Raw genomic sequence first — 27,388 nt, 5'->3', positions numbered from 1 at the left:
GTCTAGGAAAGGATGGAATGATATATTCAAAGTATTGAAAAAATTGCCAGTCAGGAATACTCTATCTGCTAAAGTTATCTTTCAGAAATGGAGAGATAATTTCCCAGACAAACAAAAGCTGAGGGCGTTCCTAACCACTACATCTGCCTTGCAAGAAATGCTGAAAGGAATTCAAGCTAAAATGAAAAAGTATCAGTTAGTGACTTGAAAACATATGAAAATATAAAACAAGCTGATAAAGATAAACACTCATATCTAGAAAACTCGAACTATAATATGATAGTGTGTTAACCACTGAACTATAGGATAAAGATTAAAGGAAAAGATTATTAAAAATAAATCTAGCATTATAATTTGTTAGTGAATACACAGTATCAGTTAAGTTCAGTCGCTCAGTCATGTCACACTCTTTGCGACCCCATGAATTGCAGCACGCCAGGCCTCCCTGTCCATCACCAGCTCCCAGAGTTCACCCAGACTCATGTCTATCGAGTAAGTGATGCCATCCAGCCATCTCATCCTCTGTCGTCCCCTTCTCCTCCTGCCCCCAGTCCCTCCCAGCATCAGTCTTTTCCAATGAGTCAACTCTTTGCATGAGGTGGCCAAAGTACTGGAGTTTCAGCTTTAGCATCATTCCTTCCAAAGAAATCCCAGGGCTGATCTCCTTTAGAATGGACTGGTTGGATCTCCTTGCAGTCCAAGGGACTCTCAAGAGTCTTCTCCAACACCACACTTAAAAAGCATCAATTCTTCGGCGCTCAGCCTTCTTCACAGTCCAACTCTCACATCCATACATGACCACAGGAAAAACCATAGCCTTGACTAGACGGACCTTTGTTGGCAAAGTAATGTCTCTGCTTTTGAACATGCTATCTAGGTTGGTCATAACTTTTCTTCCAAGGAGTAAGCGTCTTTTAATTTCATGGCTGCAGTCACCATCTGCAGTGATTTTGGAGCCCAGAAAAATAAAGTCTGACACTGTTTCCACTGTTTCCCCATCTATTTCCCGTGAAGTGATGGGACCAGATGCCATGATCTTCGTTTTCTGAATGTTGAGTTTTAAACCAACTTTTTCACTCTCCTCTTTAACCTTCATCAAGAGACTTTTTAGTTCCTTTTCACTTTCTGCCATAAGGGTGGTGTCATCTGCATATCTGAGGTTATTGATATTTCTCCCGGCAATCTTGATTCCAGCTTGTGTTTCTTTCAGTCCAGTGTTTCTCATGATGTACTCTGCATAGAAGTTAAACAAGCAGGGTGACAATATACAGCCTTGACGTACTCCTTTTCCTATTTGGAACCAGTCTGTTGTTCCATGTCCAGTTCTAACTGTTGCTTCCTGACCTGCATACAGATTTCTCAAGAGGCAGGTCAGGTGGTCTGGTATTCCCATCTCTTTCAGAATTTCCCACAGTTTATTGTGATCCACACAGTCAAAGGCTTTGGCATAGTCAATAAAGCAGAAAGAGATGTTTTTCTGGAACTCTCTTGCTTTTTTGATGATCCATCGGATGTTGGCAATTTGATGTCTGGTTCCTCTGCCTTTTCTAAACCAGCTTGAACATCAGGAAGTTCATGGTTCACGTATTGCTGAAGCCTGGCTTGGAGAATTTTGAGCATTACTTTACTAGCGTATGAGATGAGTGCAATTGTGTGGTAGTTTGAGCATTCTTTGGCATTGCCTTTCTTTGGGATTGGAATGAATCCCACTGACCTTTTCCAGTCCTGTGGCCACTCCTGAGTTTTCCAAATTTGCTGGCCTATTGAGTACAGCACTTTCACAGCATCATCTTTCAGGATTTGAAATAGTTTAACGGAAATTCCATCACCTCCACTAGCTTTATTCATAGTGATGCTTCCTAAGGCCCACTTGACTCATATTCCAGGATGCCTGACTCTAGGTATGTGATCACACAATTGTGATTATCTGGGTCATGAAGATCTTTTTTGTACAGTTCTTCTGTGTACTCTTGCCACCTCTTCTTAATATCTTCTGCTTCTGTTAGGTCCATACCATTTCTGTCCTTTATCGAGCTCGTCTTTTCATGAAATATTCCCTTGGTATCTCTAATTTTCTTGAAGAGATCTCTAGTCTTTCCCATTCTGTTGTTTTCCTCTATTTCTTTGCATTGATCGCTGAAGAAGGCTTTCTTATCTCTTCTTGCTATTCTTTGGAACTCTGCATTCAGATGCTTATATCTTTCCTTTTCTCCTTTGTTTTTCGCTTCTCTTCTTTTCACAGCTATTTGTAAGGCCTCCCCAGACAGCCATTTTGCTTTTTTGCATTTCTTTTCCATGGGGATGGTCTTGATCCCTGTCTCCTGTACAATGTCACGAACCTCATTCCATAGTTCATCAGGCACTCTATCTATCAGATCTAGGCCCTTAAATCTATTTCTCACTTCCACTGTATAATCATAAGGGATTTGATTTAGGTCATACCTGAATGGTTTAGTGGTTTTCCCTACTTTCTTCGATTTCTGTCTGAATTTGGCAATAAGGAGTTCATGATCTGAGCCACAGTCAGCTCCTGGTCTTGTTTTTGTTGACTGTATAGAGCTTCTCCATCTTTGGCTGCAAAGAATATAATCAATCTGATTTTCCTGTTGACCATCTGGTGATGTCCATGTGTAGAGTCTTCTCTTGTGTTGTTGGAAGAGGGTGTTTGCTATGACCAGTGCATTTTCTTGGCAAAACTCTATTAGTCTTTGCCCTGCTTCATTCCGTATTCCAAGGCCAAATTTGCCTGTTACTCCAGGTGTTTCTTCACTTCCTACTTTTGCATTCCAGTCCCCTATAATGAAAAGGATATCTTTTTTGGGTGTTAGTTCTAAAAGATCTTAAAATGTAACATCAAAAATATAAAAGTAGGGAATAAATGATGGAACTTATGAATGTGAAAAAGTTATCAGCTTAAAATGGATTGTGTATAAGCTCTGTGATAATCTAAAAAGCAGAAACTTAGAGTACGTTAACAAAAGATAGAGAAAGGGAAAACAGAGCATGGAAAAGCACCATGGAAAAGCACCAGTTTATAAGGATAAGCAGAAACAAAGGAAAAAAGAAACAACTGAATTACAAGAGTGCCCATAAGCAATTAATAAGAGAACATTACCAAGTCCCTACATGTTAATAATTACTCTAAATGTAAATGCGTTGAATTCATCAACGAAAGCCACAGAGTGACTAGATGGATTAAAAAAAAATAACAGGCAAGTACATGCCGCCTGTAAAAGACTCACTACAGATGTAATGACATGCATAGGCTCAAAGCGATGAGATGAAAAAAGATATTCCATGCAAGAGGAAACCGAAAGGAAGCAGGTATAGCTCTGCTTCTATCAGACAAAATAGATTTTAAGCCAAAAATAATAACAAGATGCAAAGAAGGTCACTATACAATGATAATGCGATCAATTAGTGAAGAAGATGTAATAATTATAAGTATACATGGAGCACCTAAATATATTCAGTTCAGTTCAGTTCAGTCGCTCAGTCGTATCTGACTCTTTGCGACCCCATGAATCGCAGCACACCAGGCCTCCCTGTCCATTACCAGCTCCCGGAGTTTACCCAAATTCATGTCCATCGAGTCGGTGATGCCATCCAGCCATCTCATCCTCTGTCATCCCTTTCTCCTCCTGCCCCCAATCCCTCCCAGCATCAGGGTAAATATATTAAGCAAGTGCTAACAGATCTGAAGGAATAAACAGGCAACAATACAAGACTAGGACAAGATCAATACTCCATTTAAGCAATGGATGGATCATTCAGACCGAGTATCAGAAAGGAAATATTGGACTTGAACCGTATGTTAGATCAAGCAGACATATATAGGCTAAGACAAATATAGAAATTGGAGAAGGAAATGGCAACCCACTCCAGTATTCTTGCTTAGAGAATCCCATGGACAGAGGAGCCTGGCAGGCTACAGTCCATGGGGTCACAAGAGTCGGATATGGCTTAGCAACTATATCATCATCATCATATAGAACATACCATTCTATGGTAGCAGAATAACACTCTTCTTAAATGCACAGAGTATTTTCTAGGATAGATAATTTGGTGGAATAGTCTTATCTATCCTAGATCTATCACAGTTCTGAAGGGAGAAACAGGCTCTGGCATTGCAAGCAGATTCTTTACTGCTGAGCCTCCGAGAAAGCGCCTGTACCATCTAGTCTGCGATTAATTCTTTCTAGTGTTTTTTTTTTTTTTTTCCTTCCTTTCAGCTATTGTATTTTCAACTCTGATCAGTTCTTTTTATATTTTCTAGTTCTTTGTTGAAATTCTCAGTATGCTCCTCCATTCTTTTCTAAGTTCAGTGATCATTTTAATGACCATTGCTTTGAACTCTTTATTAGGTAAATTACTTATCTCCATTTCATTAGGGTTTTTTTTTTTTCCCCCTTCCTTGGGGTCTTATCTCATTCCTTCCCTTGGCATCTCTAATTTTCTTGAAGAATTCTCTAGTCTTTCGCATTCTATATTGGGTGGTCTGAAATACCAGACCTGTATGCAGGTCTCCTGCTAAACCTGTATCTACCTCAAGAAGCAACAGTTAGAACCAGACAAGAAACGACAGACTGGTTCAAAGTAGAGAAAGGAGTACATCAAGGCTGTATATTGTCATACTGTTTATGTAACTTCTATGCAGAGTACATCATGGGAAATAACGGGCTGGATGAAGCTCAAGCTGGAATCAAGATTTCCGGGAGAAATATTAATAACATCAGATATGCAGATGACACCACCCTAATGGCAGAAGTGAAGAGGAATTAAACAGCCTTTTGATGAAGGTGAAAGGGGAGAGTGAAAAAGCTGGCTTAAAACTCAAAATTCAAAAAACTAGGATAATGGCACCTGGTCCCATCACTTGATGGCAAATAGATGGGGAAACAATGGAAACAGTGACAGACTTTATTTTCTTGGGCTCCAAAATCACTGTGGAAGGTGACTGCAGCCATGAAATTAAATTAAGATGCTTAATCCTTGGAAGAAAAGCTATGAAAAACCTAGACAGTGTATTAAAAAGTAGAGACATTACTTTGCTGACAAAGCTATGGTTTTTCCAGTAGTCATGTGTGGATCTGAGAGCTGGACAATAAAAAAGGCTGAGCACTGAAAATTGATGCCTTCGAATTGTGGTGTTGGAGAAGACTCTTGAGAGTTCCTTGGACTGCAAGGAGATCAAACCAGTCAGTCCTAAAGAAATCAACCCTGAATATTCATTAGAAGGACTGATGCTGATGTTGAAGCTCCAACACTTTGGCCACTGATGCGAAGAGATGACTCATTGGAAAAGACTCTGATGCTGGGAAAGATTGAAAGCAGGAGGAGAAGGCAACGACAGAGGACGAGATGGTTAGATGGCACCACTGGCTCAAAGGACATGAGATTGAGCAAACTCTGGGAGATAGTGAAGGATAGGGAAGGCTGGCATGCTGCGGTCCACGGGGCCACAGAGAGTCGGGCATGACTGAGCAACTGAACAACAGCAACAACATATCTCATTCTTTAATTTGGAACATATTCCTCATATTTTCATTTTGTTTGACTTTCTTTGTTTGTCTATGAAATTAGGTGAAACATTACCTATCCTGGTCTTGAAGGTGTGTGCTTCTGGGGGAGCATCCCTTTGCAGTCTGTGTGTGCTCAGTGGCTTTGATGGGAGATCTGGATCTGAAACTAACAAGGACCATGACTTCTCCTGGCAGCCACCACCTTGGTGGGAATTAGAGCTGGAGACAGAGGGGCTGAAGTCAGAGCCTGGTGTAAGCCATGGATTCTCCTGTGGCATGATGGTGGTTGCTGCATTGGTGGGATATGACTGGAGCCAGAGGGGCTTAAACTGCAGCCTAGAGAAAGCTGAATCTAGTCTTGAGACATGCTGGCAGTCACACATTGGTGGGGGGTTGGCAGAGAGGCTGTAGCTGGATATGGGGTGGAATGTTCTGGGGCAATCTGGCAGGTTAGCCAGAGCACCAGGAACTTTTCAATCTTCTACCTTTGCACTGGGATGGAGAGCAAGTGAGTCTGTGGGTGTACTCTTCGAGAGCAGATCTCCGTTTTCTACAGCCTTCTGGTAAGCCCCCCTGGTTTTCAAAACCAGGAAATGGGGCTTATCTTCCTGATGCTCAACCTCAGGGCTGGGATGCCCAATGTGGAGCTGAACCCCCTTCTTTTTAGGGAGAATCCCTGAGCCTGTGATATTCTCTTCCTCCTCTGGGTTGCCCACTGCGGGTGTGGGTTCCAACTCGAGCACTTCTCTTGTACTCGACTCTGTGTGGTTCTTTGTTTGATCATAGAGTCATTCTTCTAGTCTTCAAGTTGTCCTCAGAGAAAATTGCTCTATTTGTATTTGTAATTTTGATGTGTTTGTGGGAGGAGGTGAGCTCAATGTCTTCCTAATCTGCTATCTCGATTGCACCTTCCTCTACCATTTTATATTTGAAGTTTAGTTCTTAACCTGATATATTAAACTTAGAACCAATATTTAGTTATGAGATAATTGATTATATTTCCAATAATTATCAAATGGAAGTGTACAACTAGATAAAAACAAACAAACAAAAAATTTGATTGCTTGAGAATTGACAGACCCCTCAAAGATCAGTTACATTTGTGTGAGGTGCACTGTTCAGTATTCACTTGAGACTGTGATAATGACCCTAGGTGCTGTTGAATTCACATTTGAATCTCGAGAATCTTCAGGGATTTATCCTCAAAGGCAAATAATGAGATAGCACAGATGTTATATTACAGCAATGAGTTTGAATTTATTACTGCAAGATGAATGAGTTCTCATTTTAAGAGGTAAAATTTTTGGCTTTTGTAAATTAATCAGTTATACTGACTTAGCACGCATGAACTGATTTTTCAATACCCACTTGAGAACATTTTACTCTCTGAAGTTGTGTCTGTACTTACAAATCACAGTGGAGAAATTGGGCAGATGTTATCCAGTAGTAATGTAGCAAATAACCTTGAGTGAAAGTTGCTCAGTTGTGTCCGACTCTTGGTGACCCCATGGACTATACAGTCCATGGAATTCTCCAGGCCAGAATACTCGAGTAGGTTGCCATTCCCTTCTCTAGGGGATCATTCCAACCCAGGAATCGAACCCAGGTCTCCCGTATTGCAGGTGGATTCTTGAGCAGATGAGCCACCAGGGAAGCCAGCAAATAATGTTAGTTGAATTAATCTAAGTTTCAGTCATCTACTTAGTGTATGTGCTGTGCTGTGCTTAGTCACTCAGTAGTGTCTGATTCTCTGAGACCCCCATGTACTGTAGCCCACCAGGCTCCTCTGTCCATGGGGATTCTTCAGGCAAGAATACTGGGGTTGCCATACCCTGCTCCAGGGGATCTTCCCAGCCCAGAGATCAAACCCAGGTCTCCCATATTGCAGGTGGATTCTTTACCACCTGAGCCACCAGGGAAGCCTGAGAATACTGGAGTGGGTAGCCTATCCCTTTTCCAGGGGATCTTCCTTACCACAGAATCAAACCAGGGTCTCCTGCTTTGCAGGTAGATTCTTTACCAGCTGAGCTACTTGGAAAGCCCACTTAGTATATAAATAGGCTTAATTCAAGTGATAATGATTCCTCATTTTTTCACCCATAAGACCAGAAAATTACATAGTCTTTCAGTGATATTTAAACTTGGTATTTAGCCAATAAGTATTATACTATAAATTTCACTAACTTTAAGATGCTTTGAGGACTTACTGTTTGTAAATATCTTGGAAAAACTTCCTTTATTTATTGTTTGGAAGACTTAAGCTTAGAGGCAACCAGAGGCTTTAGACAAAGTTGGAAATATAAAGTCAAAGAACTTGCAGATGAGTTTCAAGCTGGTAACTTGCTGGGTGAAACTGAGTACACTTCTTATCTAACCTGGAAACTTATTCAGCAGTATATTATGTTGAAACATATTATTTGTTCTATTTTACTCCAATGTAACATCATGACATTAGGAAATAATCAGATTTCTTTGAATGTGTGTAGTTTAATTATGTCCTAGATATTAAACATGTAACATTTTGCATAGAGATTATAATGATGTTTCAAACTAATTAAAACATTTAGTTCTTAATTATAAATGTTAAATAAACATAATACATTTATAATAGCTGATTTCATTTATAACTTTAAATTACCTTTCCATTTCTTCTTTGTCCTATTAAGAAAATTGTGTTTCTCCATTTAAAAATGTGGTCTTGTTTTGAGAGAAATTGTAAACTTTGTAATTAACTAGGTATCTCATTTATACTTTACCTTTCTGAAAGTAGGAAAGTAATTTGCTATCCACCCATATCCAAGAGACTTGACTTCATCGTAAGTATTCTCTAATTTCATTTATAGTGTACTATATAGTTACTGAAGGAATGGACTGGATTCAAACTACCAAGATGAGAGTCACATCTTGATTTTACCACTTGCTGTGCAAACTTAGCTGTTATATTGCTAAAGTCAGTTTCATCATCTATACATGAGATAAAAATACATATTATTTTATATAAATTAAAATAGAACTATATAGAAAATTATTAACCCAAGCCCTGACATTTAGTAAATATTCAATAAATGTTAACTATTATATAAAAAGAAAAAGATACACATTATTTGAAGCAGGTTTTCCAGTGTTACTACTGAAAACAATGTTTAGCCTATAGAATATTCATTATATAAATAAATAAAGTTTTCTACTCTAAAATTTATATAAAGATAAAAGAATATACTTTTTTTACTCTAAGGTAAAAAAATTCGTCCAAAACCATCTTGAAAATAATTTATTTCGATAATAACCTCTGTGTATTAAGAACAAGGAAACCATCCAGTTAAAAATGTCTTTAATGTAATGTTTCATCGCAGGTTCATTACAATAGGAGCTACCTTTTCTCATGGATTCCCTGGGGCATGGGAACAGTACTGCAATGACAGGGTTCATGTTACTGGGCTTAACAAATGATCCAGTCCTTCGAATCATCCTCTTCATGATCATCCTCTGTATCTACCTGGTGACCATATGTGGGAATCTCAGCACAATCATTCTTATCAGAATCTCTTCTCAGCTCCATCATCCCATGTATTTTTTTTTGAGCCACTTGGCCTTTGCTGACATAGGCTATTCATCTTCTGTTACACCCAATATGCTTGTAAACTTCCTGGTGGAGACAAATACCATCTCCTATCCTGGATGTGCAGTCCAGCTTGGTTCTGTTGTTTTCTTTGGGTCATCTGAGTGCTTCCTTTTGGCTGCCATGGCATATGATCGCTTCGTGGCAATTTGTAGCCCGCTACTATATTCTACCAAAATGTCCACACAAGTTTATGTTCAGTTACTCACAGTGGCTTATGTAGCTGGTTTTCTCAATGCTTGCTCTGTTACTATTTGCTTCTATTTTTTACTTTTCTGTGGACCAAATCAAATCAATCATTTTTTCTGTGATTTTGCTCCTTTGGTGGAACTCTCCTGTTCTGACATCAGTATCCCTGCAGCTGTCCCCTCATTTACGGCTGGCTCCATCGTTGTGATCACAGTGACTGTCATAGCTGTATCCTACACCTACATCCTCATCACCGTCCTGAGGATGCACTCCACCAAGGGGCGCCACAAAGCCTTCTCCACCTGCACGTCCCACCTCACAGCAGTCACTCTGTTCTATGGGACCATCACGTTCATTTACGTGATGCCCAAGTCCAGCTACTCAACTGACCAGAACAAGGTGGTGTCTGTGTTCTACATGGTGGTGATCCCCATGTTGAACCCCCTCATCTACAGCCTCAGGAACAATGAGATTAAGGGGGCTCTGAACAGAGAGCTTTGTTAAAAAACTTCTCACTTCCTGCTCTGTGCATCCATCCTCCTAAGTTTTTTAATCATTCTTAGGATCATTACTCTGAACTCTTTTTTGGGTAGATTGCCTATCTTCACTGGAGAAGGCAATGGCAACCCATTCCAGTACTCTTGCCTGGGAAATCCCATGGACGGAGGAGCCTGGTAGGCTGCAATCCATGGGTCACGAAGAGTCTGACACGACTGAGTGACTTCACTTTCACTTTTCACTTTCATGCATTGGAGAAGGAAATGGCAACCCACTCCAGTGTTCTTGCCTGGAGAATCCCAGGGACGGGGGAGCCTGGTGGGCTTCCGTCTATGGGGTCGCACAGAGTTGGACACGACTGAAGCGACTTAGCAGCAGCAGCAGCCTATTTTCACATCACTTCTTCTGCAGTTTTATCTTGTTTTTTCATCTGAAACATATTCCTCTGCTGCCTTATTTTAAGCTGCTATTTATGTTTTTATATCTGTAGTGCGTGTGTGTATGCTAAGTTCCTTCAGTCGTGTCTGACTCTATGCAACCCTGTAGACTATAGTCTGCCAGGCTTGTCTGTCCATGGGATTTTCCCATGGGACTGGAGTGGGTTGTCATGCCCTCCTCCAGGGGATCTTCCCTACTCAGGGGTCGAACCCATGTCTCTTAGGTCTTCTTCATTGGCAGGCAGGTTCTTTATTACTAGTGCGTCCTGGGAAGCCCATATCTGTGGTTGAACCTTGGAGAACTGGCCCTCTGTAGGAGGCATCCTACACATCCCAGCAGTGCATGCTCCTCTCATTCCCCAAGCTATATGCTCTAGGAATCCCCCTAAGAGCGGTTGCGTGAGTCCTTCTGTTGTGGTGGGCTGACTATGCCAATAGTCTGGTTGGCTGCCAGGTTCAGCCTTGTATGGAGGCTGCTGGCTGCTGTTTAGCAGGATCTGGTCATGAGATGGCTGGCTGTGGAACCCTATGGGGCCCCAGGGCTAGCAATGGCTCACTGGTGGGTGGATCCAGGGTCCTGAAGACTCTGGGACTGTTGTCCACCCACTGGGAGGTGAAACCAGGCCCTGGGTTAGTGCTGGTCTACTGGCAGCCACACTCCAGGGTCCAGGGGTCCTGGATCTGATTTCAAATCATTGGTAGGGGGATTTGGGGGTCCTGAAGTTTGCATTGGTCAGCTAATGAGCAGGGCCATGGCCTAGCTTGTCTCAGGTTAGGATCTGGTCTACATTCTCATGTCTGTATCCATGGGTGAGGCTAGTCTAGGGGCTTATGCGGACTTTCTTGTGGGAGGGGCTAGTGGTGAGTGGAGCTGTGTCCTGGGCTGCATCTAGAGGCAGCTGTGGGCTCTTTAGTCTTTAAGCAGCCTGTCTGGAGAAGGCTGGGGCTGTGTCTCCACCCAGCTAGCTGCTTGAACTCAGGTGTCTCAGCACCTGTAGGCTGTTGGGCTAATGAGCTGGAGGAAAATTTCCAAGATGGCGCTCGCCAGCATCAGCCACTACCAGCACCAGCATCTACATGATAGCGTCTGCTTCCAGGAGAGGCTGCTGCCAGTGTCTTTGTCCCCAGAGTGAGCCATAGCTGCCTCCACCGCCTCCAGGAGACTCTCCAGGATCTGCAGGTAGGTCTGGTCCAGGCTCTTACAATTACTGCTCTTGCCTGGGGTCCTGTGGAATTTTGTGGGCACCCTGAGAAGAGTCTCTGTTTCCCTAGCTCTGAGGGGCTCCTGAAATTAAACCCTGTTGACCTTCAAAACCAAATGCTCTGGGGGCTCATCTTCCTGGTGCTGGACCCCTAGGCTGGGGCTCAGAATTCTCGCTCCTGTGGAAGAACCTCTGCAATATAATTATTCTCCAGTTTGTGGGTCATTGCTCAGCTTGGGGGGTGATGGTGTTTGGTTATATTTTGAATCTGCCCTTTTTACCTATTTTGGTGATTTCTTTATATTGATACATTTAGTTGTAGAAGATCTTCTCTGGTAAGTTCTAGTCTTTTTCACTGATGGCTGTTGTGCAGATAGTTGTGATTTTGGTGTGCTCCTGAGATGGAAGTGAGCTCGGGGTCCTTTTACTTTGCTGTCCTGGCTGCTCTCCCTAAGGTTGAAATGACCTTTGAAGTCATCTTTTCCTGTGTGATGAAGACTGCTTTGTTTTCCTTTGTGCTTAGCCTCTCTTCACTTACTTATAGTCCAGAGACCTTGTACCTAGCACCTCAGACCACAGTTTCTGCTGTGCTGACAACTCAGCTTGGGGGTGAAGAGAGAGCTTGCTAGAAATGTGTGTTCTTAATTTGTTTTTTCTTTTTTTTTTAGTATTTGATATAATGATGTACCATAAAATAATAATGAAAGGACAAAGAGTGTCTCTGGTCAAAACATATTGGTCTATATGTTATTAGCTAATGTGAAGGCTCTTAGTAAAGGTTGGGGCTAGATTTTTCCCATATCAGAGAGTAAACTAGAGGCCCTTAAATAAACTGAAATTTAATTCTTAATTAGTAACCCAAACTGGTTAACATGAAAAAATAATCCTTTGAAAATTCTTTAAAGTTTTATTCATATTTTTTCAAAAGTTGTATTCTGGTACAAGTCAAGGAAAGCTATTGGACTGTCAAAACTTTAAGACTGGGTCCATTTCAAAAGTAGCTTGTCCTGGAATGAGTATGAAAGTTATAGTTATGACTGAGTATATTCTGAGAGGAGACAACCAAGTGGAGCCAGACAGTGAAATTATTAGAGACATTCTTTTTGCATGGATATCTGTTGGAGATGGTGTTTTTGGACCCCCCCCCCCAAAATCTGTTCTGTGTTCTTAGGTCTGACTCCAGCCTAGTTATAGGAGACTTCATAAAGAACAGAGTAGATGCTCCTGACCAAACCTGCTGTGAATTCTGCCAGGTCAAAAACAGGTGATTTCTTCGTGGAAATAAGCAGGGTTCCTGAATTCCTAGGGAGTGATAAACAAGCTCTTTAAGTGACTTGTTTGTGGTCAAATGCACAGCCTAATTTTATGTGTCAATTTGGCTCGGCTACAGTGACCAGTTGTTTGGTCAAACATGAGTCTAGATATTGCTGGGAAGGTAATTTTTAGGTGTGACTAACATTTAGACTTTGAATAAAGCAGATTACTGTCCAAAATGTGGGTGGCCTTCATCCAATCAGTCGAAAACCTTAGGAGAAAAAACTTAAGTCCTCTTAAAAAGAGGGATTCTGTCTCCAGGCTGCCTCTGGATTCAAGACTGTGACATCAACTCTTTCTGGAATTTCCAGTTTCCTGGACTGTCCCTTGCATTTTGGAATTGTCAGCTCTCATAAATGTGTGAGCCAGTTCCTTTAAAACCACCACCATCACAGTGGCTCTGTTTTCTCTGGATAATCCCAGCTAATAGAACTCTAACCATCTCTCCTTTCCCCTCTCTTATTGTCTTACTACTCATTCTCCATATTCCAACCATGGCATAAATCTAACAGATTAATTCCTTTGTTAATATCCCCAAAGACTTTAAGTAAAGGCAACAATTCTTAACATGTCTTACGAAGTCCTGAATGTGGCCCCTGTTACACTTCTCTCTCAACACTCTTCCTGCACTCCCCAGACTCTCAGACTCTATGTATTATTGATCTTCTTTTAAAAACCATAAATATATCCACATTCTTTGCCACCATAGGACCCTCTCACGTGCAGTAACTCTACTTGAATGCATTTTCCCCCTCACCTGGGTAACATCTACTTAGGCTATCCATACCCACTTAAATGTTTTCCATCCTCCTGGAAACCTTCCTCAGGCTTCAGACCAAATTAAATACACCTGTTACCCCTCTGAAGCACCCTGCATATTTTTAAGAATACTCGGTGCACTTGCAGCTACAGACTCAGTATTTGTTTTCTCCAAAATGCTGGACTCTTCATACCGACACCTTTAATGTCTTGCTTTTCCTCTGTGTCTGTTTTTACATGATTTCTGGAACATAGTAAGCATCAATGTATATTTAAAATGCATGAATAAAACATTAATAAATGAATGGATGAATGAAGTTTTTGCCCTAACATGAACCACTGACTTGGCAGCCTTTGAATCAATTGAATGTCAGCCTGATTCAAATTGACTGAATGTTTGTGTCAGATCCTGCTACACCTATAATAGGCCTTTACACAAACCCATGCGCACCACAATTACACCACTGCCTTGACCCTGTTTAACTCAGATTGGCAACTATCATTTCAGCCTGTCTTAGTAAAAGCTATGTAATCACTCTGCTGAGTAGTGTCTCCCTTTTGTCTTGGCATGGTTGGAGACACAGAGGAGAGTTAGAATTTGTACAAGGCAAATGTTAGCGTAGCAGTAGCAAGAGTGTTAGCAAAGGAGCTAACAATAGGAGATTGTTCATTACCTTCCAGTTACAGTTCTTATTAATTTACAAGTAGTGACCCAATTAATCCTCAGAACAACCCCAAAAGGTGTTTTTTAATTCATCCTTTTTAGAAGCTGTAACTGAGACACATAAAGGTTAAGCAAAATTTCAGGGTTACAAATATCCTCTTAATATTCTGATTTCTTTTAAGGTACATACTTTCTGTAGTCAGGCAGAATGAGGGGCTCTTTGAAAAATACTTCACCACTAGAGGGACTTTCATTTGTGACACATTTCATTTCTTTCTGTTCAAAGTATGCAGACTTCTACATCTGGATATGTCAGGTGAACTTGTATTAGACCAAATTTCTGTCACAAAATCAATAAGAAGCTAGAAAAATATTGTTAAATGTTTGAAGGCATAAACTTCCCATTTCATAGAAGATGAAGTTGCTCTATACCCCTTAGGTTCTCCCTCTTATTAAAAACATCCCTAGATAAAACAACAAACAAACTTAGGAAGATCATAAAGAAGATGGAGAAGGAGGCAGACTCCTAGGGACTTTACACCCGAGGAAATCCCATAGGCCTGAGTCCCTGTGTTTTCCTATTGCTTGCATACATCCTGGACAGGATGCTGCACAAGCCTCCAACCCAGAACCACAAAAGACAAAAAGTGTTCAAAGATAAGTCTGTTCCTGCTAGCCAAGGAACTGGGAAAAGGGTGACCTAACAGAATAGAAAACCTTTTGGCAATACCTGCCCTACTGTAGACAAGTGAGAGGAAAACCATACCTGTCTCCTACCTGCAGGATTCACCGGGGCCAAGTAGGGAGCTATTTTTTACCCGCCTCCCCAACCTTTGATTTGTCTGCTGGGGTATTGTCATGGGGATCCAACAGGGAAATGAACCTCCCCTGGTCATCTGGCAGCAGTGAAAGAATGTGAGGGGGTACTAGTTGGTACTCTACTTCCCTATAATGATGACCCTACCCTTGTAAGTGAGGGCCGAATGGGGATCTGAGTTCCACCACTACCTTCAACAACAGAGCAGTGTGAACCAGCTCTCCACATCCTCCCTTCCCTAGACGCAGGGAGTCCAGCGAGGAACTGACCTTACTTGGAAGAGAGGAGATGTGCAAGGCAGGGGGTGTTACCCTATAATGGGGAAGGAGACAACAGGGCAGTGGGAAAAGCTGAGCTTGTCTCTCACTCAACTGCCAGGAGGCAGTGGGGTCAGCACTCCATTTTTGGCCAAATCTGTGTGCTCAGCAGGAAGCTGAAGTCACACACACATACCCACACCCTAGTAGTTGCTGTGATGGGGGACATCCTTCTATAAAAAGACTGAATCTGATCCAGAGCCTCTTAATATGATATCCTAAATGTCTCTGTTACAATAAAAGTCACTGTCATACCAAGAACTAGAAAAATCACAGTTGGATGAGGAAAGGCAATGTATGCCTACATCAAAATGAAAAGGATGCTGAAATTATCTGACAAGGATTTCAAGGCGGCAGTAAACAAAGCTTCAACAAGCAATCATTGAAATTCTATTTCTTTGTTTAAAACATTTCAGCAAAGAAATAAAATTATAAAATATAACCAAGGGAAATTTCTAGATCTGAAAAACATAATCACTAAAGTTAAAAGGAAACAATGGGATTAAGCAGAAGTGTCAGTACTGTATATGCCATCTGCATATCTTCACAGACTGAGTCACTGCCCTGGGCCTCAAATAGACAAAGCCAGCAAATCCATAGTGTGTGCACACCACAGTGAGAAGCAAGTTGAGAAGGCCTTATACCTCCCCTTGGCAGAAGGCATCTTCATGACTATGAACCCAATGAAGACATAGGAAATCATAATTAAAATAAAGCTGCCCACCAACACAAAGTCAGCATAAAAGTAGCCATTTCACGAGAGAGTATAGTCACAAGCAAGGCAGACCATAGCCAAGACATTGCAAAAGAAGTGCAGGATGGTGTTGGAGTCACAGAAAGACAAGTTGAATACAATGGTTATGATGCACACAGAAACCAGGAACCTAACCACTACCCAGTCTGCCAACATCAGTTGAAAGTAGATCTTACTGGTCATGAGGATGGAGTAGTGGAATGGGTTGTAAATAGCAGTGTACCAGTCATAGGCACGGCAGCCATGATGAAGCAGTTATTGCCGGACAGGAAGAACATCTGTGTGGCACACTCAGGAAGGGAAATGGACTTGCTGTCTGATAGCAAGCCCACCATGTAGGGGATGATTACCGTAGTGATACAGGTTTCTTTAAAATTTTTTTTTAACTGGAGGGTAATTACTTTGCAATATTGTGCAACCATACAGCAACAGGAATTGCCATAGGTATACATGTGTCCCCTCCCTCTTGATCCCCCCTCCTGGCTCCCTCCCCACTCCATCCCTCTAGGTTGTCACAGAGCGCCGATTTTTGGCTCCCTGCATCATACATCACACTCCCACTGGCTATTTTATACATGGTAATGTATATGTTTCAATGCTATTCTCTCACCCCCCTCTCCTTCCCCTACTGTGTCCAAAAGCCCGTCCTTTATGTCTGTGTAAAGATCCTTTGCTGCCCTGCACACAGGATCATCAGTACTATCTTTATAGATTCCATTGCTACTGCTACTGCTAAGTCGATTCAGTTGTGTCCGACTCTGTGCGACTCCATAGACTCCAGTCCACCAGGCTCCCCTGTCCCTGGGATTCTCCAGGCAAGAACACTGGAGTGGGTTGCCATTTCCTTCTCCAATGCATGAAAGTGAAAAGTGGAAGTGAAGTCGCTCAGTCGTATCTGACTCTTAGGGACCCCATGGACTGCAGCCTACCAGGTTCCTCCATCCATGGGATTTTCCAGGCAAGAGTACTGGAGTGGGGTGCCATTGCCTTCTCCAATAGATTCCATATATACGCTTTAATATATAATATCTGTCTTTTGCTCTGACTTACTTTATTCTGTATAAGCTCTAGGTTCATCCACCTCATTAGAATCGGCTCAAATGCATTATTTTTTGTAGCTGAGTAATATTCCATTGTGTATATGTAAGTGGTACAGGTTTCTGAAAATAAGAGACCACAGAGGAAAAAATACATGGGGGTTTAAAGGTTGTGATTGAGCTTTATGGCCACCATTATGGATGCATTTGTGGCTAGGATGGTCATATGGGAGAAGAAAGTCATCACAAAGAGGAGATTTTGCATGTCTGAGAAACTGGAAGATCCCCACAGAAGGAATGTGCTCAGTGTGGTATGATCACCCATCCTCCTGGTGCACACAGCAACTTTCCTCTAAAGTTACAGGATTATTGAGATGAAGACTCTGAGATGAATAGAAACTATCCTATATACCAACGTCACCTAGACTTTAATCAAGGGGAGGGACCTGAGCTTCAGGGCACCTCTTCGTGGGAGAGTCTGAGAATGTGATGCTAAATGCAGTTGACTGAAGTCAAGTTCAGGAATTAGAGTAGTGAGACTGATTCTAGTGTGGGAATCTGCATAAATAACACAGAGTGAGCCCAAATGTCTTCTTGGATTATACTCACAAAAGCATTCTTCTCTCTCTTTTCCAAAATGGATCTGCATGTAAGAGGGAAATATAATAAAATTGCTTTGTTCTCACCCACAGGATTTTGTAATGCTACATTTTGCAAATGCTCTGTCAGATAGAATGGTAACCTGGCACTCAGGAGTGCTTCATAAACTATTGACTGAAAGAATAATTCAAGCAATTAAATCACTTATAATATAACTTAAAAAAATTAGGGAGATAAGTGAAAATTTTCCAAAATAACTTTGAGTTTTCCTTCAATGAAATCCTCTCCCATCAGTTTCACCATGCAGTGACTCTGAAAGTAATGATTGTGACAATGACCTGACCACATAAATGAATTTAACATATTGTGACTTCTACTGGGCTTCCATTCATGGTAATATTTAAAACTTGATATATATTTAAAATATCATTAGTTCTTAATATATATCAAATACATATCAATAACTTTAAGTTCTTAATAATTTCTAATTGAAGGTTTTTTCCAGATTCCTAATACAATATTGGAGAAGGCAATGGCAACCCACTCCTGTACTCTTGCCTAGAAAATCCCATGGACGGAGGAGCCTGGTGGGCTGCAGTCCATGGGGTTGCTAAGAGTCGGACGCCACTGAGCAACTTCACTTTCACTTTTCACTTTCATGCACTGGAGAAGGAAATGGCAACCCACTCCAGTGTTCTTGCCTGGAGAATCCCAGGGATGGCAGAGCCTGGTGGGCTGCCGTCTATGGGGTCTCACAGAGTCGGACATGACTGAAGAGACTTAGCAGCAGCAGCAGCAATACAATATTAATGGACTAGCTTGGAGTCAAAATGATTTTGAAGGTAATGTCCCAGAGTGGTGTATTCTGGTCATAATGTTCTAATCAAATTTTGGCTTTTTAAGCAAAATCTCCAGGACATTTTCTAGCAAAGTGGTTTGCTTTGAAGTGCAGACCTGAATGGAATAAACTCAAATTCCTCAGATCAATTTTGTAAATAATATTTCTATTTCAATTTTTCATTAAACATTTGCTCTCACAAGAGGTGAAGACAGACATAAAAACACTCTGTAGAATTTTGATTTTAACTTCAGTCATTGTTGAAGGGGAAGGGGAGGGGAAAAAAGGGAGGAATCAGTGGTGGAAAATGAAGGAGTGTGCAAGAGAAATAGAGAAACCACCAACTGGAAATTATTCTATAAGACTAACACATTTGAAGAGTTACTTTTTTTTTTTTTTTTTTTGCACTGTAGCTATGGGCAAAGAACAGGTAACCAGCACCCACTTAATATCCATAATATGTCAGACAATATGCTGGGGCTAGACAGAGCTGCCTGACATAGTCCTCACAAGTCTGGGAGCTTAGAATTTCTATTTTGATTTTATAAACATAAAATGAGTTTTAGAGTGGTTAAGTGATTATGGAAGTTGTGAATTTATTCAACACATATTGACTACATGCTTATGATGGGCCAGAATTTACACACATGAAACACAAAATGTAACCAAACACGTAGGATCTCTATGATGAAAAAATGAATGGCTACTTTGGTTTGTGGAGTCAGGGAAGCCCTTGAGAGCATTAACCGCATGGTTCACAACCAATTCAAACACCCTAAGGTGGGAAACTCATCTACCCAAGCAATCTTTCTAGACCCAAATGGCTTGTCTCTGAGACCCTTCCAGTCTCCTCTGAAGGTTTTTGTCTATTTACCTCCAAAGGAAACATTTTTCCTTTATTGCTTTAACTATCACTTACCTTGTACGACTCTCTAATTCTCACTTCTACCGTATAGGAAGCTTCCATTTCCTTTGACACATTTCCAGGCCAAAATGTCCTTCATGTATTGAATGTAAGATTTTCAGAACAGAATTGGTCATATTTCCCCCACATGTCAGAGTTCCCTCCTGCACTTCCTGAGTGAGTTACTTGCAAACATCAGAGAGCTCCATCAGACCCCAGTTTTGGTTTCTTTCTCATATTTCTGTATTTAAATTCAGGGCCAAAATTCCAGGTGTCCTTTTGCCATCACCTTTCTGTTGTTGCTCTTTGTTTTTATTCTCTCTGCTCTTGTCCTGGAAGTATCCAGTAGGGTAAATATGATACCTAGGTAGTTTTCCATTAGTCACAAATTTGTTGCATTTTTATTCACTGCATCATGACCAGATATTCGATTCCTAAACAGAGGATATATTAAGTCACTACTGGTATCCAAAATAGTGAATAGATACACACTGATTATAAGAGGAAACCAAACACCCCAGTATGATATCTGATGCTCAGCATAAATGGATCCCTAGATACTACTCCTGTTGCCACCACATCCCCTTGCCTCCCCCACACTCAAACCAGACAGCAGTGCCCTCTATCTTCCAAACACACCACGATCCTTCACGCTGCTCTGTTTTTGCGTGTGGTGTCCCCTCTGCCTCAGCCTCCCCTCTTCTATTTTACTTCTATTAGACTTTTGCTCATTTTTTAGAAACTAGCCTGAGTTACTTTGATTTTTCATCCTCTCTTGTTCACATTTTCTAGATTCCAGGAGCCTAACTAAAAAATGTCTCCTGCTTTCTACTCCATCACTCAAATGGATTTTTGCCACAACCTCTATTCTTTCCCTCTCCTGGTCCTTCACCTCTTACCAGCTTCTCTATGTTCAATCTGCAATCACTGTACATCACATTTTAGATTTTTAGATATCTTCTGCTTACAAACTAGGTAATTCTTCTGCTGCAGCTGCTAAGTCGCTTCAGTCGTGTCCGACTCTGTGCGACCCCATAGATAGCAGCCCACCAGGCTCCCCCATCCCTGAGATTCTCCAGACAAGAACACTGGAGTGGGTTGCCATGTCCTTCTCCAATGCATGAAAGTGAAAAGTGAAAGTGAAGTCACTCAGTCGTTTCTGACTCCTAGCGACCCCATGGACTGCAGCCTACCAGGCTCCTCCGTCCGTGGGATTTTCCAGGCAAGAGTACTGGAGTGGGCTGCCATTGCCTTCTCCAATTATGATGTTTGTAGTGAAGAAACTATGGCCTTAGCAAGTTACTTAATTTGCCAGAAGTGATACAGCTGGTAAGTGCACATGTATTACATAAACGCAGAGAGGCAGTGAGAACCTAGAGAGTCACTTACTTGTGTGGCTAATTAATTTTTAGGCTTCCCTCAGTGCAAATGCCCTCACTTCATCTGCCTCCAACCTCTCCTACGTGGGGACCATCCCCCTGTTCCAAAAAAAAAAAATTGTATATGCTTCATGACTCTTCTACTATGCACATGTTTTCTTATAGTGTTCTTCCTGCCCTTTTCTGACTGCTAAAAGAGCATTCTTAGAAAGACAATTAAAATGTCACTTCCCTTGAAATTCTCCGCAAACTTTCCTATGTGTGTTAGCCATTTCTTCTGGATTCACATCAGTTTATTGTGAGGAGGTTAGGTTTTTGCTGTTTGGGGTTTGTGCATGTGTGTCTGCATGTATGCTTAGACAGAGCAGAGAGTTGCTTTAAAATTTTGTATGCCCCAACTGCATCTAGAGCCTAGTGACTGTAGAATTTTTACTAAGGTTAATTCAGAGGCTACAGGGCCAGGGTGGGGGTGTGGGGTGGAGGGGCACAGGTCGGGAACAACCATATTCTTCAGAAAGCCTCCATTCTTATACTTCAGTGCATTTATTAACTCCTCTTCAATACACCACTTGCTCTACTTAGTACTAAAGATCGTTGATTTCTTTCTAAATGGTTTTAAGAATACTGTCACGTAGCATCGTGAATACATGTATAGATGCTTTCTGCATTCTTGCTGAACTTGATTTACAACCACTTCTCAAAACTCCAGCTATGGTTGTTTAAAATCTGGGAGAAAGAAACTACCATTTTTGAATTCTATACATGATCCCCATTTACTGTAGTGTCAAATTACAATTGCCCTATATAAGTGGTCATCACCAAGGGGCATAGCAAGAATGGCTAGGGGAGTTTTATGCAAACAGTGCATCTCCACCCAAGTTTTTTGCAAGCCTCTCCAAGGGGATATGTCTGCAGAATGAGGGTTAGGTACTCTGCATAATCTTTATTAATTTTGGATGAGAACTTTTGACTTTTATCATGCTCTTCTTTTCAAATTGAGAGTCCCTTGGACTGCAAGGAGATCCAACCAGTCCATTCTAAAGGAGATCAGCCCTGGGTGTTATTTGGAGGAAACGATGCTAAAGCTGAAACTCCAGTACTTTGGCCACCTCATGCAAAGAGTTGATTCATTGGAAAAGACTCTGATGCTGGGAGGGATTGGGGGCAGGAGGAGAAGGGGACGACAGAGGATGAGATGGCTGGATGGCATCACTGACTCGATGGACGTGAGTCTGAGTGAACTCCAGGAGTTGGTGATGGACAGGGAGGCCTGGCGTGCTGCGATTCATGGGGTCACAAAGAGTCAGACACAACTGAGCGACTGATCTGATCTGATCTTTTCAAATATGCTGATAACATTTTTTTTTCATATATTTTACAACAGTAATAATAGAAAGTTATGTCAGCATGGCACTGTTTCCGTTCTCCCCTATCACCCTGTCAGGCACTGGAGAACAAGATTTATAGTGTTTTCTCAGTCTTTCTGTTTGTTAACCAAGTCTTACCCTCTCTCTTCACCTGGCTTTTGCCTTGAGTTTACCATTCTGTTCTCTTTTTCGTTCTTGAAAGCTCCCTCCATACAGTTTTCTGGGTTATGTCTCTACCAGGAGGAAGGGATTGAAAATTCCCTGTAATTTTACAGGGAATTGTAAACACTGTAAATTTCAACACTGTAAATTACCAGCTTATCCTTGCTTATAGTTTCTTTAATATAACAGGCTCTTAATACCAAATGGGTACTTGATTATTAGAAGATATAGAATATTAGAAGATATCAGATCAGATCAGACGCTCAGTCATGTCCGACTCTTTGTGACCCCATGAATCACAGCACGCCAGGCCTCCCTGTCCATCACCAACTCCTGGAGTTCACTCAGACTCACGTCCATCGAGTCAGTGATGCCATCCAGCCATCTCATCCTCTGTCGTCCCCTTCTCCTCCTGCCCCCAATCCCTCCCAGCATCAGAGTCTTTCCAATGAATCAACTCTTTGCATGAGATGGCCAAAGTATTGGAGTTTCAGCTTTAGCATCATTCCTTTCAAAGAAATCCCAGGGTTGATCTCCTTTAGAATGGACTGGTTGGATCTCCTTGCAGTCCAAGGGACTCTCAAGAGTCTTCTCCAACACCACAGTTCAAAAACATCAATTCTTCAGTGCTCAGCCTTCTTCACAGTCCAACTCTCACATCCATACACAACCACAGGAAAAACCATAGCCTTGACTAGACGAACCTTTGTTGGCAAAGTAATGTCTCTGCTTTTGAACATGCTATCTAGGTTGGTCATAACTTTCCTTCCAAGGAGTAAGCGTCTTTTAATTTCATGGCTGCAGTCACCATCTGCAGTGATTTTGGAGCCCAGAAAAATAAAGTCAGCCACTGTTTCCACTGTTTCCCCATCTATTTCCCATGAAGTGGTGGGACCGGATGCCATGATCTTCATTTTCTGAATGTTGAGCTTTAAGCCAACTTTTTCACTCTCCTCTTTCACTTTCTTCAAGAGGCTTTTTAGTTCCTCTTCATTTTCTGCCATAAGGGTGGTGTCATCTGCATATCTGAGGTTATTGATATTTCTCCTGGCAACCTTGATTCCAGTTTGTGTTTCTTCCAGTCCAGCGTTTCTCATGATGTACTCTGCATAGAAGTTAAATAAACAGGGTGACAATATACAGCCTTGACGTACTCCTTTTCCTATTTGGAACCAGTCTGTTGTTCCATGTCCAGTTCTAACTATTGTTTCCTGACCTGCATACAAATTTCTCAAGAGGCAGATCAGGTGGTCTGGTATTTCCATCTCTTTCAGAATTTTCCACAGTTTATTGTGATCCACACAGTCAAAGGCTTTGGCATAGTTAATAAAGCAGAAAGAGATGTTTTTCTGGAACTCTCTTGCTTTTTCCATGATCCAGCGGATGTTGGCAATTTGATCTCTGGTTCCTCTGCCTTTTCTAAAACCAGCTTGAACATCAGGAAGTTCACGGTTCACATATTGCTGAAGCCTGGCTTGGAGAATTTTGAGCATTACTTTACTAGCGTATGAGATGAGTGCAATTGTGCGGTAGTTTGAGCATTCTTTGGCATTGCCTTTCTTTGGGATTGGAATGAAAACTGACCTTTTCCAGTCCTGTGGCCACTGCTGAGTTTTCCAAATTTGCTGGCATATTGAGTGCAGCACTTTCACAGCATCATCTTTCAGGATTTGAAATAGCTCAACTGGAATTCCATCACCTCCACTAGCTTTGTTTGTAGTGATGCTTTCTAAGGCCCACTTGACTTCACATTCCAGGATGTCTGGCTCTAGGTGACTGATCACACCATCGTGATTATCTGGGTCGTAAAGATCTTTTTTGTACAGTTCTTCTGTGTATTCTTGCCATCTCTTCTTAATATCTTCTGCTTCTGTTAGGTCCATACCATTTCTGTCCTTTATCGAGCTCATCTTTGCATGAAATGTTCCTTTAGAAGATACAGTGTTACAGAAACCAGTACTCAAGAAACCAAGCACCACACTCGGAGAGTTGGAGAACTCAGGCTTATTTACACTGGTAGGCCCAGAGGAGTTAACACTCCAAGCTCTGAGCCCCAAACAAAGGGATTACAGAGTTTTTATAGACAGACTATAATGGGCAACACTAGATGTTAATAGGTTGGTTTAAACTAAGGGGTTTCGAGTGCGCGAGAACAGCAGTCAAGATGGGAGGGGGATGCCTGACCTTTACACAGACAGGCATGATTAAGCAAGTTTGCAGGGGCCAGGCGATTGCAAAGAGCAGGACAAGGATGAGTGAGATAAACTCCAGTTCCTAGTATTGCAAGTCCCCACTTTCTGAGACTACGTGACCTACGTGATCTAGCCTTTGCAAGGGGCAAGCTGAGTTACAGAGGCAGAGGGAGAAGGAGATTATGCAGAATTTTAACTTTTCCTTTCCAATAGAATAAAAATTAGAAGATATACAATAATCTTAAAGAGAAAAAGCTCTAAAATTCCCACCTTTCACAGCAGGATAATTACCTTCCAATTCCTTAAAATCATGAGTTTATTAAGCTGGAGGAAGAACTGACAGTCTTGCAATTCAGGTGTGGGTTTCTGCAGTTCTTGTGATTTCATGTATCCCGTAATTCAGGGGAAAGTTTTAAGGCTGCTTTTTTCCTTTGAATGTCTGTGAGTATTCCCTCTGACATTAGAGCCCCTATAACATAAAGGTTGTATTCTGCATTCCTTAAAAAAGATTTTAAAGAGATTCCTCAGGCCATCAGAGACCATTATTTTGAGACTACTGCTTTAGATACCAGGCATCTTGTGCTCTGTCGATCTGTTATCTCATGTGATGTTGTCAAAAATGTTTTTTAAATCCTGACATACCATACAGAATTTTTTAGTGATGTTTCATTTACCATCCTGAATAACAAATGAAGTGGTGGAAACTCAACTTGTTTTAAAAAAAATATTGGGACGTAGATGGTTCCCTCAGGGATATTTTGCCTCCTACACAATATTGTTTATGTTATAATTCTAAAAATTTGCCATCTCTCAGGTTTCCTCTTCCTAACACACAGGGCAAGGGAATGGTATGGCATGAGAAGCTATTGCTGGGGGAAACAGTCAAAAAAAGAAAGTAGAAGAGAATGAACACACAATCTGAGCACTTTCTAATGAGGTGGCTCTGCTGGGAAAGACCTTGTTGAAAAAGAAAATACTCAGTTATTGATTGCCTATGTGACATCCACAAATTGCTCCTGTTTGCCTTTATCATCAGCTTTGGCTTTTAGAGTCTTCCCCACCACCATGTGTTCTCTTCTGCCTAATGTACTATCAAGTCTTGTCTCTAATATCTGCTCTCATAACCTCAAAATTGTGGCAAGCCACTCAATGTACCATCTCCTGATTAAATTCTACACCTTCCTTGTTCTGAAGTCTGTTATGTCTGAAAATTCCTTTACCTATCCTGCTTCTCTCTTCCTTACAGTTTTTCTCTGAGATTATTCCTCACCAAATAACTTGCATACAATTGCTGGCTAAAACTCTGGTTTTGGAGAATTTGTCCAGGGACAGTCTCAGTGCATACATAGGAATGACGACAGCATGCACTTCATTATTCACAGCCAAAATTTTTTTTTTAACTTTACATAATTGTATTAGTTTTGCCAAATATCAAAATGAATCCGCCACAGGTATACATGTGTTCCCCATCCTGAACCCTCCTCCCTCCTCCCTCCCCATACCATCCCTCTGGGTCGTCCCAGTGCACTAGCCCCAAGCATCCGGTATCATGCATCGAACCTGGACTGGCATCTCGTTTCATATATGATATTTTACATGTTTCAATGCCATTCTCCCAAATCTTCCCACCCTCTCCCTCTCCCATAGAGTCCATAAGACTGTTCTATACATCAGTGTCTCTTTTGCTGTCTCGTACACAGGGTTATTGTTACCATCTTTCTAAATTCCAGTCCGGGTTCGATGCACGATACTGGATGCTTGGGGCTGGTGCACTGGGACGACCCAGAGGGATGCTATGGGGAGGGAGGAGGGAGGAGGGTTCAGGATGGGGAGCACATGTATACCTGTGATGGATTCATTTTGATGTTTGGCAAAACTAATACAATTATGTAAAGTTTAAAAATAAAGTAAAATTAAAAAAAAATAAAGGTGAGAAAACTAAAAAAAAAAAAATAAATTCCATATATATGCGTTACTATACTGTATTGGTGTTTTTCCTTCTGGCTTACTTCACTCTGTATAATAGGCTCCAGTTTCATCCACCTCATTAGAACTGATTCAAATGTATTCTTTTTAATGGCTGAGTAATACTCCATTGTGTATATGTACCATAGCTTGCTTATCCATTCATCTGCTGATGGACATCTAGGTTGCTTCCATGTCCTGGCTATTATAAACAGTGCTGCGATGAACATTGGGGTACACGTGTCTCTTTCCCTTCTGGTTTCCTCAGTGTGTATGCCCAGCAGTGGGATTGCTGGATCATAAGGCAGTTCTATTTCCAGTTTTTTAAGGAATCTCCACACTGTTCTCCATAGTGGCTGTACTAGTTTGCATTCCCACCAACAGTGTAAGAGGGTTCCCTTTTCTCCACACCCTCTCCAGCATTTATTATTTGTAGACTTTTGGATGGCAGCCATTCTGACTGGTGTGAGATGGTACCTCATAGTGGTTTTGATTTGCATTTCTCTGATAATGAGTGATGTTGAGCATCTTTTCATGTGTTTGTTAGCCATCTGTATGTCTTCTTTGGAGAAATGTCTATTTAGTTCTTTGGCCCGTTTTTGATTGGGTCATTTACTTTTCTGGAGTTGAGCTGTAGGAGTTGCTTGTATATTTTTGAGATTAGTTGTTTGTCGGTTGCTTCATTTGCTATTATTTTCTCCCATTCTGAAGGCTGTCTTTTCACCTTGTTAATAGTTTCCTTTGATGTGCAGAAGCTTTTAAGGTTAATTAGGTCCCATTTCAAATATAAGCGTTGGGTTCTGATTACTGGCCCAGATTCCTTCTCAGTGAGGAGCTAGTTGAAACCCTTAT

General features: G+C 41.4%; 1 protein-coding gene across 1 annotated transcript; it reads left to right on the top strand.

The window, feature by feature from the left end:
- Positions 1-8,906: 8,906 nt before the first annotated feature.
- On the top strand, positions 8,907-9,834 carry LOC102269127 (olfactory receptor 5P6). The gene has a single exon (XM_005887807.2). It carries the CDS (start codon positions 8,938-8,940, stop codon positions 9,832-9,834), a length of 897 nt encoding a protein of 298 aa, XP_005887869.2. The 5' UTR covers positions 8,907-8,937.
- The last annotated feature ends 17,554 nt before the right edge of the window (positions 9,835-27,388 follow it).

Source organism: Bos mutus, chromosome 15, assembly GCF_027580195.1.
Source record: "Bos mutus isolate GX-2022 chromosome 15, NWIPB_WYAK_1.1, whole genome shotgun sequence".
Classification (NCBI taxonomy): domain Eukaryota; kingdom Metazoa; phylum Chordata; class Mammalia; order Artiodactyla; family Bovidae; genus Bos; species Bos mutus.
The sequence above is the reverse complement of the archived record's forward strand: the minus strand, read 5'-3'. Positions and strand labels throughout refer to the sequence as shown.

Coding starts and splice junctions, on each gene's coding strand:
- LOC102269127 (XM_005887807.2), top strand. CDS start 8,938: ATGACAGGGTTCATGTTACTGGGCTTAACAAATGATCCAGTCCTTCGA.